We start from the raw sequence: 17,280 nt of genomic DNA on the forward strand, positions 1-17,280 counted from the left end.
GTTGTTGATGTCTCTCTCTTCTCCATAGACATGTTGTCCTGTCTTCTCCTGTTGTTGATGTGTCTCTCTCTTCTCCATATACATGTTGTCCTGTCTTCTCCTGTTGTTGATGTGTCTCTCTCTCTTCTCCATAGACATGTTGTCCTGTCTTCTCCTGTTGTTGATCTCTCTCTCTCTTCTCCATAGACATGTTGTCCTGTCTTCTCCTGTTGTTGATGTCTCTCTCTTCTCCATAGACATGTTGTCCTGTCTTCTCCTGTTGTTGATGTCTCTCTCTCTTCCCCATAGACATGTTGTCCTGTCTTCTCCTGTTGTTGATGTCTCTCTCTTCTCCATAGACATGTTGTCCTGTCTTCTCCTGTGGTTGATGTGTCTCTCTCTTCTCCATAGAAATGTTGTCATGTCTTCTCCTGTGGTTGATGTCTCTCTCTCTTCCCCATAGACATGTTGTCCTGTCTTCTCCTGTGGTTGATGTCTCTCTCTTCTCTATAGACATGTTGTCCTGTCTTCTCCTGTTGTTGATGTGTCTCTCTCTCTTCCCCATAGACATGTTGTCCTGTCTTCTCCTGTGGTTGATGTGTCTCTCTCTTCTCCATAGACATGTTGTCCTGTCTTCTCCTGTGGTTGATGTCTCTCTCTTCTCCATAGACATGTTGTCCTGTCTTCTCCTGTGGTTGATGTCTCTCTCTCTTCCCCATAGACATGTTGTCCTGTCTTCTCCTGTGGTTGATGTCTCTCTTTTCTCCATAGACATGTTGACCTGTCTTCTCCTGTGGTTGATGTCTCTCTCTTCTCCATAGACATGTTGTCCTGTCTTCTCCTGTTGTTGATGTCTCTCTCTTCTCCATAGACATGTTGTCCTGTCTTCTCCTGTGGTTGATGTCTCTCTCTTCTCCATAGACATGTTGTCCTGTCTTCTCCTGTGGTTGATGTCTCTCTCTTCCCCATAGACATGTTGTCCTGTCTTCTCCTGTGGTTGATGTCTCTCTCTTCTCAATAGACATGTTGTCCTGTCTTCTCCTGTTGTTGATGTCTCTCTCTTCTCCATAGACATGTTGTCCTGTCTTCTCCTGTTGTTGATGTCTCTCTCTTCCCCATAGACATGTTGTCCTGTCTTCTCCTGTGGTTGATGTCTCTCTCTCTTCCCCATAGACATGCTGTCCTGTCTTCTCCTGTGGTTGATGTGTCTCTCTTCCCCATAGACATGTTGTCCTGTCTTCTCCTGTTGTTGATGTCTCTCTCTTCCCCATAGACATGTTGTCCTGTCTTCTCCTGTTGTTGATGTCTCTCTCTCTCTTCTCCATAGACATGTTGTCCTGTCTTCTCCTGTGGTTGATGTCTCTCTCTTCTCCATAGACATGTTGTCCTGTCTTCTCCTGTTGTTGATGTCTCTCTCTCTTCCCCATAGACATGTTGTCCTGTCTTCTCCTGTTGGTGATGTCTCTCTCTCTCTTCTCCATAGACATGTTGTCCTGTCTTCTCCTGTGGTTGATGTCTCTCTCTTCTCCATAGACATGTTGTCCTGTCTTCTCCTGTTGTTGATGTCTCTCTCTCTTCTCCATAGACATGTTGTCCTGTCTTCTCCTGTGGTTGATGTCTCTCTCTTCTCCATAGACATGTTGTCCTGTCTTCTCCTGTGGTTGATGTCTCTCTCTCTTCCCCATAGACATGTTGTCCTGTCTTCTCCTGTGGTTGATGTCTCTCTCTTCCCCATAGACATGTTGTCCTGTCTTCTCCTGTGGTTGATGTCTCTCTCTCTCTTCCCCATAGACATGTTGTCCTGTCTTCTCTTGTGGTTGATCTCTCTCTCTCTTCCCCATAGACATGTTGTCCTGTCTTCTCCTGTGGTTGATGTCTCTCTCTTCTCCATAGACATGTTGTCCTGTCTTCTCCTGTGGTTGATGTCTCTCTCTTCTCCATAGACATGTTGTCCTGTCTTCTCCTGTGGTTGATGTCTCTCTCTTCCCCATAGACATGTTGTCCTGTCTTCTCCTGTGGTGGATCTCTCTCTCTTCCCCATAGACATGTTGTCCTGTCTTCTCCTGTTGTTGATGTCTCTCTCTTCTCCATAGACATGTTGTCCTGTCTTCTCCTGTTGTTGATGTCTCTCTCTCTTCTCCATAGACATGTTGTCCTGTCTTCTCCTGTGGTTGATGTCTCTCTCTCTTCCCCATAGACATGTTGTCCTGTCTTCTCCTGTGGTTGATGTCTCTCTCTTCCCCATAGACATGTTGTCCTGTCTTCTCCTGTTGTTGATGTCTCTCTCTTCCCCATAGACATGTTGTCCTGTCTTCTCCTGTTGTTGATGTCTCTCTCACTCCTCTCCATAGACATGTTGTCCTGTCTTCTCCTGTGGTTGATGTCTCTCTCTTCTCCATAGACATGTTGTCCTGTCTTCTCCTGTTGTTGATGTCTCTCTCTCTTCCCCATAGACATGTTGTCCTGTCTTCTCCTGTTGGTGATGTATCTCTCTCTCTTCTCCATAGACATGTTGTCCTGGCTTCTCCTGTGGTTGATGTCTCTCTCTTCCCCATAGACATGTTGTCCTGTCTTCTCCTGTTGTTGATGTTTCTCTCTCTTCTCCATAGACATGTTGTCCTGTCTTCTCCTGTGGTTGATGTCTCTCTCTTCTCCATAGACATGTTGTCCTGTCTTCTCCTGTGGTTGATGTCTCTCTCTCTTCCCCATAGACATGTTGTCCTGTCTTCTCCTGTGGTTGATGTCTCTCTCTTCCCCATAGACATGTTGTCCTGTCTTCTCCTGTGGTTGATGTCTCTCTCTCTCTTCCCCATAGACATGTTGTCCTGTCTTCTCTTGTGGTTGATCTCTCTCTCTCTTCCCCATAGACATGTTGTCCTGTCTTCTCCTGTGGTTGATGTCTCTCTCTTCCCCATAGACATGTTGTACTGTCTTCTCCTGTGGTGGATCTCTCTCTCTTCCCCATAGACATGTTGTCCTGTCTTCTCCTGTGGTTGATGTCTCTCTCTTCCCCATAGACATGTTGTCCTGTCTTCTCCTGTGGTTGATGTCTCTCTCTTCTCCATAGACATGTTGTCCTGTCTTCTCCTGTTGTTGATGTCTCTCTCTTCTCCATAGACATGTTGTCCTGTCTTCTCCTGTTGTTGATGTGTCTCTCTCTTCTCCATATACATGTTGTCCTGTCTTCTCCTGTTGTTGATGTGTCTCTCTCTCTTCTCCATAGACATGTTGTCCTGTCTTCTCCTGTTGTTGATCTCTCTCTCTCTTCTCCATAGACATGTTGTCCTGTCTTCTCCTGTTGTTGATGTCTCTCTCTTCTCCATAGACATGTTGTCCTGTCTTCTCCTGTTGTTGATGTGTCTCTCTCTTCTCCATAGACATGTTGTCCTGTCTTCTCCTGTTGTTGATGTCTCTCTCTTCTCCATAGACATGTTGTCCTGTCTTCTCCTGTTGTTGATGTGTCTCTCTCTTCCCCATAGACATGTTGTCCTGTCTTCTCCTGTGGTTGATGTCTCTCTCTTCTCCATAGACATGTTGTCCTGTCTTCTCCTGTTGTTGATGTCTCTCTCTTCCCCATAGACATGTTGTCCTGTCTTCTCCTGTTGTTGATGTCTCTCTCTTCTCCATAGACATGTTGTCCTGTCTTCTCCTGTTGTTGATGTCTCTCTCTTCTCCATAGACATGTTGTCCTGTCTTCTCTTGTGGTTGATGTCTCTCTCTTCTCCATAGACATGTTGTCCTGTCTTCTCCTGTGGTTGATGTCTCTCTCTTCTCCATAGACATGTTGTCCTGTCTTCTCCTGTTGTTGATGTCTCTCTCTCTCTTCTCCATAGACATGTTGTCCTGTCTTCTCCTGTGGTTGATGGTTCCTCTGCTGATGGTTGAACATGCATCATGTGCACCTAAATCTAACTCAACTTCACAACCTCAACTTGGTAAGAAACTGACCTCTCACCTATTCACTGTTCTAATTAACTATACAACTGTATTGTCCATTTGTTACAGCAAACCACTACCCCACCCCCTCCCAGATAACTTACCACGTTACAGTGAACAACGACCCCTCCACCCCCTCCCAGATAACTTACCACGTTACAGTGAACAACGACCCCTCCACCCCCTCCCAGATAGCCTACCACGTTACAGTGAACAACGACCCCTCCACCCCTCCCAGATAGCCTACCACGTTACAGTGAACAACGACCCCTCCACCCCCCTCCCAGATAGCCTACCACGTTACAGTGAACAACGACCCCTCCACCCCCTCCCAGATAGCCTACCACGTTACAGTGAACAACGACCCCTCCACCCCCTCCCAGATAGCCTACCACGTTACAGTGAACAACGACCCCTCCACCCCCTCCCAGATAGCCTACCACATTAAAGTGAACAACGATCCCTCCCAGATAGCCTACCACGTTACAGTGAACAACGACCCCTCCACCCCCTCCCAGATAGCCTACCACGTTACAGTGAACAACGACCCCTCCACCCCCTCCCAGATAGCCTACCACGTCACAGTGAACAACGACCCCTCCACCCCCTCCCAGATAGCCTACCACGTTACAGTGAACAACGACCCCTCCACCCCCTCCCAGATAGCCTACCACGTTACAGTGAACAACGACCCCTCCACCCCCCTCCCAGATAGCCTACCACGTTACAGTGAACAACGACCCCTCCACCCCCTCCCAGATAGCCTACCACATTAAAGTGAACAACGATCCCTCCCAGATAGCCTACCACGTTACAGTGAACAACGACCCCTCCACCCCCTCCCAGATAGCCTACCACGTTACAGTGAACAACGACCCCTCCACCCCCTCCCAGATAGCCTACCACGTTACAGTGAACAACGACCCCTCCACCCCCTCCCAGATAGCCTACCACGTTACAGTGAACAACGACCCCTCCACCCCCCTCCCAGATAGCCTACCACGTTACAGTGAACAACGACCCCTCCACCCCCTCCCAGATAGCCTACCACATTAAAGTGAACAACGATCCCTCCCAGATAGCCTACCACGTTACAGTGAACAACGACCCCTCCACCCCCTCCCAGATAGCCTACCACGTTACAGTGAACAACGACCCCTCCACCCCCTCCCAGATAGCCTACCACGTTACAGTGAACAACGACCCCTCCACCCCCCTCCCAGATAGCCTACCACGTTACAGTGAACAACGACCCCTCCACCCCCTCCCAGATAGCCTACCACGTTACAGTGAACAACGACCCCTCCACCCCCTCCCAGATAGCCTACCACGTTACAGCTGTGTACTGTAATTGTAAGATGGACAGAAGCAACAATACCTCAGGTGAATTGTTTCCTTATTATTTTAGGACCAGTATGGAGATACTGGTATCAGTATGTTTAATCCTCTGTAGTAATGTCATATAGCACTCACTCACACACTCACACACTCACACACACACACACACACACACACACACACACACACACACACACACACACACACACACACACACACACACACACACTCCCGAGTTGTGCAGTGGTGTAAGACACTGCACCTCAGTGCAAGATGTGTCACTATTGTACCCGGTTTGAATCCAGGCTGTATCACATCTGGCTGTGATTGGGCGTCCAATAGGGTGGCACACAATTGGCCCATCGCCATCTCGGTTTGGCCGGGGCCATCATTGTAAATGAGAATTTGTTCATAACTGAGTCGCCTAGTTAAATATAATAATAATAATAATAATAAAAGACATAGGTGTACTAAGTATTTTAACTTTCCTCTCATCTTCTTGATTTCCAGTAGCCGTGCAGGCGGTCCACGAGGGCAGACATGCAGTCGGGGTTGGGCCCAGTGTCCAGTCTCTCAGAACAGACTTCAACAGCTTGGAGAGGCTGAGGAACAGAACACGATACGTTGCCAGAAGCTGTAAAGAAACAAGGGACAGATATAACCAACACCAAGGTAAGAAACATTTTTATACAATAATAATAATAATAATATATTAACTATATATGCCATTTAGCAGATGCTTTTATTCAAAGCGTCTTACAGGATTACGTGTAAACATTTTCACATGAGTTTCCCCAGTGGGACATAAACCCACACTCCTAACGTAGCCTTGCTCTGTGCTACACAGGACCACCCATGTTTATAACTGCTGTACACTGCAGTGCTGTATATTAAAGTATTATTCATGTCTGATCACTCAGACTACAACAGAAAGAATAGCAGTGACAATCTTGTACTGTTTTTCTGTCGCCACCCGGTGGTAATGTTTGGTGTTGCGTGTAAAGTACATTGAGTATCACCATGGTTACAAAGAATTTACTCCTCAGTTGGGCATTTATATTTCGTTATATTTAGAAATATTTAGGCATTTACTTTGTTATATTTACATATATGTTAGTATATTTAGGTTTACACTTGCTTATACGTAAGTATATACAGTGATCCCTCGCCACTTCGCGGTTCACTTATCGCGGATTCGCTATTTCGCGGATTTTCTTTTTTTTTGGTGCATTGTGCTCTGCATTCTGATTCGCTAAAAACTCACTCCCGCTTCTTGTATCAAAACATGCTACGAATTGTGCTATCATTTTGTCGTCTCGTGCAGTTATGTGTACGTACATAAAACAGCTTGGCAAATTTACATTAAGTTGGCCAAATTATCTTGTAATTTCGAACATCTCCTAAACCCATAATGTCGACGAAACGGCCTACACGTGAGTCACTGTATTTGTATACATGTAATAGTTGCTAATTGTAAAAAAAAAAAAAGTTTTCTATTTCGCGGATTTCACTTATCGCGGGTCATTTTCGGAACGTAACCCCCGCGATAAACGAGGGATTACTGTAGTTCAATATATTGTTAAATACTTCAATATATGTAGGTATATATTTCAAGATACAGTACCAGGACACAGCTACTCATTCCAGGATTTTTCTTTATTTTTACTATTTTCTACATTGTAGAATTACAGTGAAGACATCAAAACCATGAAATAACACATATGGAATCATGTAGTAACCAAACAAGAAAAAGGATCCCAAGAGTGTGCAAAGCTGTCATCAAGGCAAAGGGTGGCTACTTTGAAGAATCTCAAATATAAAATATATTTTGATTTGTTTAACACTTTTTTAGTTACTACATGATTCCATTTGTATTATTTAATTGTTCTGATGTCTTCACTATTATTCTACAATGTAGAAAATAGTACAAATATAGAAAAAACCTAGAATAAGGAGGTGTGTCCGAACTTTTGACTGGTACAGTATCTATTTACATAATTCAACATACGTAATTATGTACATTTCAATATATTTGGATATATATTTCTAATATATTTATCTGTCTGTCAGATGGACTGTACTACCTGACTACGGCCAGCGGGGTGGTGTACCAGACCTTCTGTGACATGACCACAGCGGGCGGCGGCTGGACCCTGGTGGCGAGCGTGCACGAGAACAACATGTATGGGAAGTGCACGGTGGGTGACCGCTGGTCCAGTGAGCAGGGTAGTAACCCCAACCGGCCAGACGGAGAAGGGAACTGGGCCAACAGGGTCACCTTTGGAACAGCAGAGGGCGCCACTTCTGACGACTTCAAGGTAGAGCAACTTGTTTTGTCTTGTCTAGTCTACTTTCGTCTCGTCTAGACGGTCTAGTCTCAATCGCTTTTTCTAGATCATCTAGTTTTGTCTAGTCTAGATGTCTTTTTCTAGATCATCTACTTTTGTCTAGTCTTGACGGTCTAGTCTCAATCCCTTTTTCTAGATCATCTAGTTTTGTCTAGTCTAGATGTATTTTTCTAGATCATCTACTTTTGTCTGGTCTTGACGGTCTATTCTCAATCGCTTTTTCAAGATCATCTAGTTTTGTCTAGTCTAGATGTCTTTTTCTAGATCATCTACTTTTGTCTAGTCTAGACGGTCTAGTCTCAATCGCTTTTTCTAGATAATCTAGTTTTGTCTAGTCTAGATGTCTTTTTCTAGATCATCTACTTTTGTCTAGTCTAGACGGTCTAGTCTCAATCACCTTTTCTAGATCATCTAGTTTTGTCTAGTCTAGATGTATTTTTCTAAATCATCTACTTTTGTCTGGTCTTGACGGTCTAGTCTCAATCCCTTTTCCAGATCATCGAGTGTTGTTTAGACTAGATCGTTTTTTCCCGATATCCACCTCATCGACTGTACAATCGGGCATCAGATTGCTATATGATATGATGGGGTTTAAGCTGATATGTTAAATAGATTATCAGATTGCTATATCATACGATGGGGTTTAAACTAAACTAATGTTAAAAACTTGTACAGCAGGGTTGGGCTCAATTCCATTTCAATTCCAGTCTGTCTAGAAAGTTAACCATGTTACAATTCTAAATTCTTCCCATTGAAATGCATTGAAAAATTGGAATGGGAATTACAGTGCATTTCCTGAATCAAAACACAAATCAATACATCTCCTCCTGTCTCCCTCAGAACCCTGGGTATTAATACATCTCCTCCTGTCTCCCTCAGAACCCTGGGTATTAATACATCTCCTCCTGTCTCCCTCAGAACCATGGGTATTAATACATCTCCTCCTGTCTCCCTCAGAACCCTGGGTATTAATACATCTCCTCTTGTCTCCCTCAGAACCCTGGGTATTAATACATCTCCTCCTGTCTCCCTCAGAACCCTGGGTATTAATACATCTCCTCCTGTCTCCCTCAGAACCCTGGGTATTAATACATCTCCTCCTGTCTCCCTCAGAACCCTGGGTATTAATACATCTCCTCCTGTCTCCCTCAGAACCCTGGGTATTAATACATCTCCTCCTGTCTCCCTCAGAACCCTGGGTATTAATACATCTCCTCCTGTCTCCCTCAGAACCCTCGGTATTAATACATCTCCTCCTGTCTCCCTCAGAACCCTGGGTATTAATACATCTCCTTCTGTCTCCCTCAGAACCCTGGGTATTAATACATCTCCTGTCTCCCTCAGAACCCTGGGTATTAATACATATCCTCCTGTCTCCCTCAGAAACCTGGGTATTAATACATCTACTGTCTCCCTCAGAACCCTGGGTATTAATACATATCCTCCTGTCTCCCTCAGAACCCTGGGTATTAATACATCTCCTCTCTCCCTCAGAACCTTGGGTATTAATACATCTCCTCTCTCCCTCAGAACCCTGGGTATTAATACATCTCCTCCTGTCTCCCTCAGAACCCTGGGTATTAATACATCTCCTCCTGTCTCCCTCAGAACCCTGGGTATTAATACATCTCCTCCTGTCTCCCTCAGAACCCTGGGTATTAATACATCTCCTCCTGTCTCCCTCAGAACCCTGGGTATTAATACATCTCCTCCTGTCTCCCTCAGAACCCTGGGTATTAATACATCTCCTGTCTCCCTCAGAACCCTGGGTATTAATACATCTCCTCCTGTCTCCCTCAGAACCATGGGTATTAATACATCTCCTCCTGTCTCCCTCAGAACCCTGGGTATTAATACATCTCATCCTGTCTCCCTCAGAACCCTGGGTATCAATACATCTCCTCCTGTCTCCCTCAGAACCATGGGTATTAATACATCTCCTCCTGTCTCCCTCAGAACCCTGGGTATTAATACATCTCCTCCTGTCTCCCTCAGAACCCTGGGTATTAATACATCTCCTCCTGTCTCCCTCAGAACCCTGGGTATTAATACATCTCCTGTCTCCCTCAGAACCCTGGGTATTAATACATCTCCTCTCTCCCTCAGAACCCTGGGTATTATGACATCGTGGCGGAGGACATGTCTGTGTGGCACGTTCCCAACAACTCTCCTATGGAACACTGGAACCTGGCGTCCATCCTGCGTTACCACACAGAGAGACGCTTCCTCACCCTGCATGGAGGCAACCTGCACCAACTCTTCAAGGTATCAAACACACACACACACACACACACACACACACACACACACACACACACACACACACACACACACACACACACACACACACACACACACACACACACACACACACACACACACACACACACACACACACACACACACACACACACACGCACACAATACAATTGATGTGTTTTTGTTAAATGTACTTACACAGGTGTTTGAGGTGGTTTGGTCCACATTTGCGTTATGAATAATTTTGACAAACTAATGCATCAAGCTTATGCCTAGGCTTTAGCTCAGCAGGTTAACACAGTCTTGAGACCCCCCACAGTGGGTCAAACAGCTGGGTGCTTGATGAAGCTCAACATGAATGACATGTTGTGTTCTGATATCCCAGACCCACCCGGTGAGATACAACGTGGGGTCTTGCAGCAACAGAGGACCATCCGTTCCTGTTGTCTATGACCATGGAGACACAGAAACCACCAGACAGCTGTATGGACCCAGCTCAAGAAGTAAGGGGCCTCTTTAATTTGATCAACCATGAACTATTGAAAGAGAGTGATTTAATGAAATATATCTGTAGACATAGAGTTGAAGACGGAAGTTTACATACAGCTTAGCCAAATACATTTAAACTCAGTTTATCACAATTCCTGACATTTAATCCTAGTAAAAAATGCCCTGCCTTAGGTCAGTTAGGATCACCACTTTATTTTAAGAATTTGAAATGTCAGAATAATAGTAGAGAAAATGATTTTTTTTCAGCTTTTATTTCCTTCATCACATTCCCAGTGGGTCAGAAGTTTACATACATTAAATTAGTATTTGGTAGCATTGCCATTAAATTGTTTAACTTGGGTCAAACGTGTCGGGTAGCCTTCCACAAGCTTCCCACAATAAGTTGGGTGAATTTTGGCCCATTCCTCTTGACAGAGCTGGTGTAACTGAGTCAGGTTTGTAGGCCTCCTTGCTCGCACAGCCTTTTTCAGTTCTGCCCACACATTTTCTATAGGATTGAGATCAGGGCTTTGTGAGGGCCACTTCAATACCTTGACTTTGTTGTCCTTAAGCCATTTTGCCACAACTTTGTAAGTATGCTTGGGGTCATTGTCCAATTGGAAGACCCATTTGCAACCAAGCTTTAACTTCCTGACTGATGTCTTGAGATGTTGTTTCAATATATCCACATAATTTTCCCTTCCTCATGATGCCATCTATTTTGTAAAGTGCACCAGTCCCTCCTGCAGCAAAGCACCCCCACAACATGATGCTGCCACCCCCGTGCTTCACGGTTGGGATGGTGTTCTTCAGCTTGCAAGCATCCCCCATTTTCCTCCAAACATAACGATTATGTTATGGCCAAACAGTTCTATTTTTGTTTCATCAGACCAGAGGGCATTTCTCCAAAAAGTACGATCTTTGTCCCCATGTGCAGTTGCAAACCGGCGGTTTTGTAGCAGTGGCTTCTTCCTTGCTGAGCGGCCATTCAGGTTATGTTGATATAGGACTCATTTTACTGTGGATATAGATACTGTTTCCTCCAGCATCTTCACAAGGTCCTTTGCTGTTGTTTTGGGATTGATTTGCACTTTTCGCACCGAAGTACGTTCATCTCTAGGAGACAGAACGTCTCCTTCCTGAGCGGTATGACGGCTGCGTGGTCCCATGGTGTTTATACTGGCGTACTATTGTTTGTACAGATGAACGTGGTACCTTCAGGCATTTGGAAATTGTTCCCAAGGATGAACCAGACTTGTGGAGGTCTACAATTGTTTTTCTGAGGTCTTGCCTGACTTCTTTTGATTTTCCCATGATGTCAAGCAAAGAGGCACTGAGTTTGAAGGTAGGCCTTGAAATATGTACACAGGTACACCTCCAATTGACTCAAATGATGTCAATTAGCCTATCAGAAGCTTCTAAAGCCATGACATCATTTAGTGTATGTAAACTTCTGACCCACTGGAATTGTGATACAGTGAATTATAAGTGAAATTATCTGTTTGTAAACAATTGTTGGAAAAATTACTTGTGTCATGCCCAAAGTAGATGTTGTAACCGACTTGCCAAAACTATAGTTTGTTAACAAGAAATTTGTGGAGTGATTGAAAAACTAGTTTTAATGACTCCAACCTAAGTAAGTGTATGTAAACTTCTGACTTCAACTGTATATTAACTGTTGTTTCTTTATCTCAGGAAGTATGTGATTTTTATTCAATCATATTTTATCCACCATGACACATAGACATAATAGAGTGTTCTTTCACTCAAACTAAATATACACCCCCCTGAAAAGAACATATATATTTAAGGGGGTGTGGTATATGGCCAATATACCACGGCTAAGGGCTGTTCTTAAGCATGACGCAACGCAGAGTGCCTGGATACAGCCCTTAGCCGTGGTATATCGGCCATATACCACAACCCCCCGAGGAGCATTATTGCTATTATAAACTGGTTACCAATGTAATTAGAGCAGTAAAAAAAAAAAGTTTGACATACCCGTGGTATACGGTCTGATGTACCACAGCTTTCAGCCAATCAGCATTCAGGGCTCGAACCACCCAGTTTATAAATATATATATATATATAAATATATACAGTATATATGCCTGTATATAAAACAACGTTACTGTCATTAAGTTTATACAGAAGGGGAATCTGTCTATGGAATAAATTACGTGGCTTGTATGCATTAATATCATGTTTCTGCCATGTTCTTTATCTCCTAAAGGTGAGTTTCAACCTGGCTTCATCACGTTCAGAGCCATAAATTATGAACGAGCAGCCATGGCCATCTGCTCTGGGGTCAAACCAACTGGCTGTAACACTGAACATGTAAGTTAAAAGGAACAATCGTGGTATTTTTTAAGACAAATAATTACTGTGTCTGTGTGTCTCTGTGTGTGTGGGTCTGTGTGTGTGTGTCTGTGTGTCTCTATCTGTATCTGTGTCTCTGTGAGTGTGGGTCTGTGTGTGTGTGGGTCTGTGTGTCTGTGTGTGTGGGTCTGTGTGTGTGTCTGTTTGTTTGTGTGTGTGTGTGTGTCTGTGTGTGCAAGCATTAGATGGCATGCATGTGTCCATCTGTTTCATAACGTGTGTGTGTGTGTGTGTGTGTGTGTGTGTGTGTGTGTGTGTGTGTGTGTGTGTGTGTGTGTGTGTGTAGTACTGTATAGGTGGTGGTGGACACTTCCCTGAGGATGCTCCCAGTCAGTGTGGTGACTTCACTGGCTTTGACTGGAACGGCTACGGGACCAACACAGGCTTTAGTGCGTCCAGGGAGATCACCGAAGCTGCTGTGCTGCTCTTCTACCGTTAAATTCCACCCTAAAACCGTTTATTATATTCTATACACTGTAAGGAATACAACTTTATTGTCCAAAAGAACTAACCATTCCATGATATTGAATAGAAAACCAACCATTCCATGATATTGTATAGAAAACCAACCATTCCATGATATTGAATAGAAAACGAACCATTCAATGGTATTGAATAGAAAACTAACCATTCCATGGTATTGTATAGAAAACTAACCATTCCATGGTATTGAATAGAAAACTAACCATTCCATGGTATTGAATAGAAAACTACCCATTCCATGCCGTCAACGTATATTCAGATTTGTTGTCGTTTGTTCTATGAAATCCCCTGTTTGATGATGTAATGGATGCAACATCTCCGTGGTTACTATAGAGGAACCATTCATTCATTAAATGTACTGTACAAATACAATTACATAAATGTGCTGTTCATGTCCAGTATTACTGCGTGTTAATATACCTTCTGAGTTGTAATGTTGGTTGTTGGCCACTAGGTGTCGCCGGTGATCCAGATAAACAGGGTCCACTTCAGCTCATTTTGAGTCCCTCCCAAATGCCACCCTATTCCCTATATAGTTCACTACTTTCTCCACTCCTCAGGCTTTTACCTGTTCTATCCCATAGGGTTCTGTTCAAAAGTAGTGCCCTATATAGTTTACTACTTTCTCCACTCGTCAGGCTTTTACCTGTTCTATCCCATAGGGCTCTGGTCTAAAGTAGTGCCCTGTATAGGAGAGAGGGTGCCATTTCTCTAGTTGTCTGTGCTAGATCGACTAATTTGGTCTAGTCTTGATCGTCTTGATCGGTCTAGTTTTGGTTGTCTAGTTTGGTCTAGTTTGGTCTAGTCTTGGTCATCTAGTTTGGTCTAGTCTTGGTTGTCTAGTTTGGTCTAGTTTGGTCTAGTCTTGATAGTTTGGTCTGGTCTTGGTCGTCTAGTTTGGTCTAGTCTTGATAGTTTGGTCTGGTCTTGGTCGTCTAGTTTGGTCTAGTCTTGGTCGTCTATTTTGGTCTAGTCTTGGTCGTCTAGTTTGGTCTCGTCTTGGTCGTCTAGTTTGGTCTAGTCTTGGTCGTCTAGTTTGGTCTAGTCTTGGTCGTCTATTTTGGTCTAGTCTTGGTCATCTAGTTTGGTCTCGTCTTGGTCGTCTAGTTTGGTCTAGTCTTGGTCGTCTAGTTTGGTCTCGTCTTGGTCGTCTAGTTTGGTCTAGTCTTGGTTGTCTAGTTTGGTCTAGTTTGGTCGTCTATTTTGGTCTAGTCTTGGTCATCTAGTTTGGTCTCGTCTTGGTCGTCTAGTTTGGTCTAGTCTTGATCGTCTAGTTTGGTCTAGTCTTGGTCGTCTAGTTTGGTCTAGTCTTGGTCATCTAGTTTGGTCTAGTCTTGGTCGTCTAGTTTGGTCTAGTCTTGGTCGTCTATTTTGGTCTAGTCTTGGTCATCTAGTTTGGTCTCGTCTTGGTTGTCTAGTTTGGTCTAGTCTTGATAGTTTGGTCTAGTCTTGGTCATCTAGTTTGGTCTAGTCTTTGTCGTCTAGTTTGGTCTAGTCTTGGTCGTCTATTTTGGTCTAGTCTTGGTCGTCTATTTTGGTCTAGTCTTGGTCGTCTAGTTTGGTCTAGTCTTGATCGTCTAGTTTGGTCTAGTCTTGGTCGTCTATTTTGGTCTAGTCTTGGTCATCTAGTTTGGTCTAGTCTTGGTTGTCTAGTTTGGTCTGGTCTTGGTCGTCTAGTTTGGTCTGGTCTTGATCGTCTAGTTTGGTCTAGTCTTGGTCGTCTAGTTTGGTCTAGTCTTGGTCGTCTAGTTTGGTCTCGTCTTGGTCGTCTAGTTTGGTCTAGTCTTGGTCGTCTAGTTTGGTCTGGTCTTGGTCGTCTAGTTTGGTCTAGTCTTGGTCGTCTAGTTTGGTCTAGTCTTGGTCGTCTAGTTCGGTCTAGTCTTGGTCGTCTAGTTTGGTCTAGTCTTGGTCGTCTAGTTTGGTCTAGTCTTGGTCGTCTAGTTTGGTCTAGTCTTAGTCGTCTAGTTTGGTCTAGTCTTGGTCGTCTAGTTTGGTCTAGTCTTGATCGTCTAGTTTGGTCTAGTCTTGGTCGTCTAGTTTGGTCTAGTCTTGATCGTCTAGTTTGGTCTAGTCTTGGTCGTCTAGTTTGGTCTAGTCTTGATCGTCTAGTTCGGTCTAGTCTTAGTCGTCTAGTTTGGTCTAGTCTTGGTCGTCTAGTTTGGTCTAGTCTTGGTCGTCTAGTTCGGTCTAGTCTTAGTCGTCTAGTTTGGTCTAGTCTTGGTCGTCTAGTTTGGTCTAGTCTTGATCGTCTAGTTCGGTCTAGTCTTAGTCGTCTAGTTTGGTCTAGTCTTGGTCGTCTAGTTTGGTCTAGTCTTGGTCGTCTAGTTCGGTCTAGTCTTAGTCGTCTAGTTTGGTCTAGTCTTGGTCGTCTAGTTTGGTCTAGTCTTGATCGTCTAGTTTGGTCTAGTCTTGGTCGTCTAGTTTGGTCTAGTCTTGATCGTCTAGTTTGGTCTAGTCTTGGTCGTCTAGTTTGGTCTAGTCTTGATCGTCTAGTTCGGTCTAGTCTTAGTCGTCTAGTTTGGTCTAGTCTTGGTCGTCTAGTTTGGTCTAGTCTTGGTCGTCTAGTTCGGTCTAGTCTTAGTCGTCTAGTTTGGTCTAGTCTTGGTCGTCTAGTTTGGTCTAGTCTTGGTCGTCTAGTTTGGTGTAGTCTTGGTCGTCTAGTTTGGTCTAGTCTTGGTCGTCTAGTTTGGTCTAGTCTTGATCGTCTAGTTCGGTCTAGTCTTAGTCGTCTAGTTTGGTCTAGTCTTGGTCGTCTAGTTTGGTCTAGTCTTGGTCGTCTAGTTCGGTCTAGTCTTAGTCGTCTAGTTTGGTCTAGTCTTGGTCGTCTAGTTTGGTCTAGTCTTGGTCGTCTAGTTTGGTCTAGTCTTGGTCGTCTAGTTTGTTCTAGTCTTGATCGTCTAGTTTGGTCTAGTCTTGATCGTCTAGTTTGGTCTAGTCTTGGTCGTCTAGTTTGGTCTAGCCTTGGTCGTCTAGTTTGGTCTAGTCTTGGTCGTCTAGTTTGGTCTGGTCTTGATCGTCTAGTTTGGTCTAGTTTTGATCGTCTAGTTTGGTCTAGTCTTGGTAATCTAGTTTGGTCTAGTCTTGGTCGTCTAGTTCGGTCTAGTCTTGGTCGTCTAGTTTGGTCTAGTCTTGGTCGTCTAGTTTGTTCTAGTCTTGATCGTCTAGTTTGGTCTAGTCTTGGTCGTCTAGTTTGGTCTAGTCTTGGTCATCTAGTTTGGTCTAGTCTTGGTCATCTAGTTTGGTCTAGCTTGGTCGTCTAGTTTGGTCTAGTCTTGGTCGTCTAGTTTGGTCTAGTCTTGGTCGTCTAGTTTGGTCTAGTCTTGGTCGTCTAGTTTGGTCTAGTCTTGATCGTCTAGTTTGGTCTAGTCTTGGTCGTCTAGTTTGGTCTAGTCTTGGTCGTCTAGTTCGCTTTTTTAGATCATCTAGTTCTCTTTATTTTATTTTATAAATCCTTTGTTGTAGATCCCAGTTGACTTCTCTAGAATATAATCTCTCTCCTTAATGGTTTGAGTTTCATGTCTCTCTTCTCGCTCCCTAGCTCCTTGATGGCTCTAGTTTCATGTCTCTCTTCTCGCTCCCTAGCTCCTTGATGGCTCTAGTTTCATGTCTCTCTTCTAGCTCCTTGATGGCTCTAGTTTCATGTCTCTCACTGTGCCTTGCCTCCCTTCCTAGCTCCTTGGTCTCTCTCCTAGCTCCTTGTTCTCTCTCCTAGCTCCTTGGTCTCTCTCTCTTTAGTCTCTTTCCTTGCTGTATGTAGTTTCATGTCTCTCACTGTGCCTTGCCTCCCTTCCTAGCTCCTTGGTCTCTCTCCTAGCTCCTTGGTCTCTCTCCCAGCTCCTTGGTCTCTCTCCTTAGCTTATTACTGGTTCTGTTTCTCAATAGCTCCCTCACCTCTCCCTTCCTCCTAGCCTAGCATAGCCTCTCCTTTCAGCCTCAGAATTCCAGCCCACACGGCATAACCCCCCTCTGTATACCCCCAAGAAACCAGGGACACATTTGATTTAGTTTGATACATTTTGTTGTTACACTGCCTTGTGTCTTCAGGATGCCCCGCCCACTTGGGCTTATA

At 44.2% G+C, this 17,280-nt stretch overlaps 1 protein-coding gene across 1 annotated transcript; it reads left to right on the plus strand.

Annotated features, from left to right (window-relative positions):
- The first annotated feature begins 3,866 nt into the window (after window positions 1-3,866).
- LOC139579787 (uncharacterized) lies at window positions 3,867-13,583 on the plus strand. Its single transcript, XM_071408606.1, has 10 exons — window positions 3,867-3,914; window positions 4,203-4,541; window positions 4,627-4,875; window positions 5,139-5,268; window positions 5,764-5,925; window positions 7,324-7,571; window positions 9,708-9,866; window positions 10,246-10,363; window positions 12,583-12,686; window positions 13,015-13,583. Exons 1-10 carry the CDS (start codon window positions 3,867-3,869, stop codon window positions 13,165-13,167), a joined length of 1,710 nt encoding a protein of 569 aa, XP_071264707.1. The 3' UTR covers window positions 13,168-13,583.
- Window positions 13,584-17,280: the final 3,697 nt, after the last annotated feature.

Source organism: Salvelinus alpinus, chromosome 6, assembly GCF_045679555.1.
Source record: "Salvelinus alpinus chromosome 6, SLU_Salpinus.1, whole genome shotgun sequence".
Classification (NCBI taxonomy): domain Eukaryota; kingdom Metazoa; phylum Chordata; class Actinopteri; order Salmoniformes; family Salmonidae; genus Salvelinus; species Salvelinus alpinus.

Excerpts from the sequence above, each read along its gene's own strand:
- LOC139579787 (XM_071408606.1), top strand. The coding sequence starts at position 3,867 with ATGCATCATGTGCACCTAAATCTAACTCAACTTCACAACCTCAACTTG. Across the intron at positions 3,915-4,202 it reads AACTTCACAACCTCAACTTG|ATAGCCTACCACGTTACAGT; the intron begins GTAAGAAACTGA and ends CCCCCCTCCCAG. Across the intron at positions 4,876-5,138 it reads AGATAGCCTACCACGTTACA|ATAGCCTACCACGTTACAGT; the intron begins GTGAACAACGAC and ends CCCCCCTCCCAG.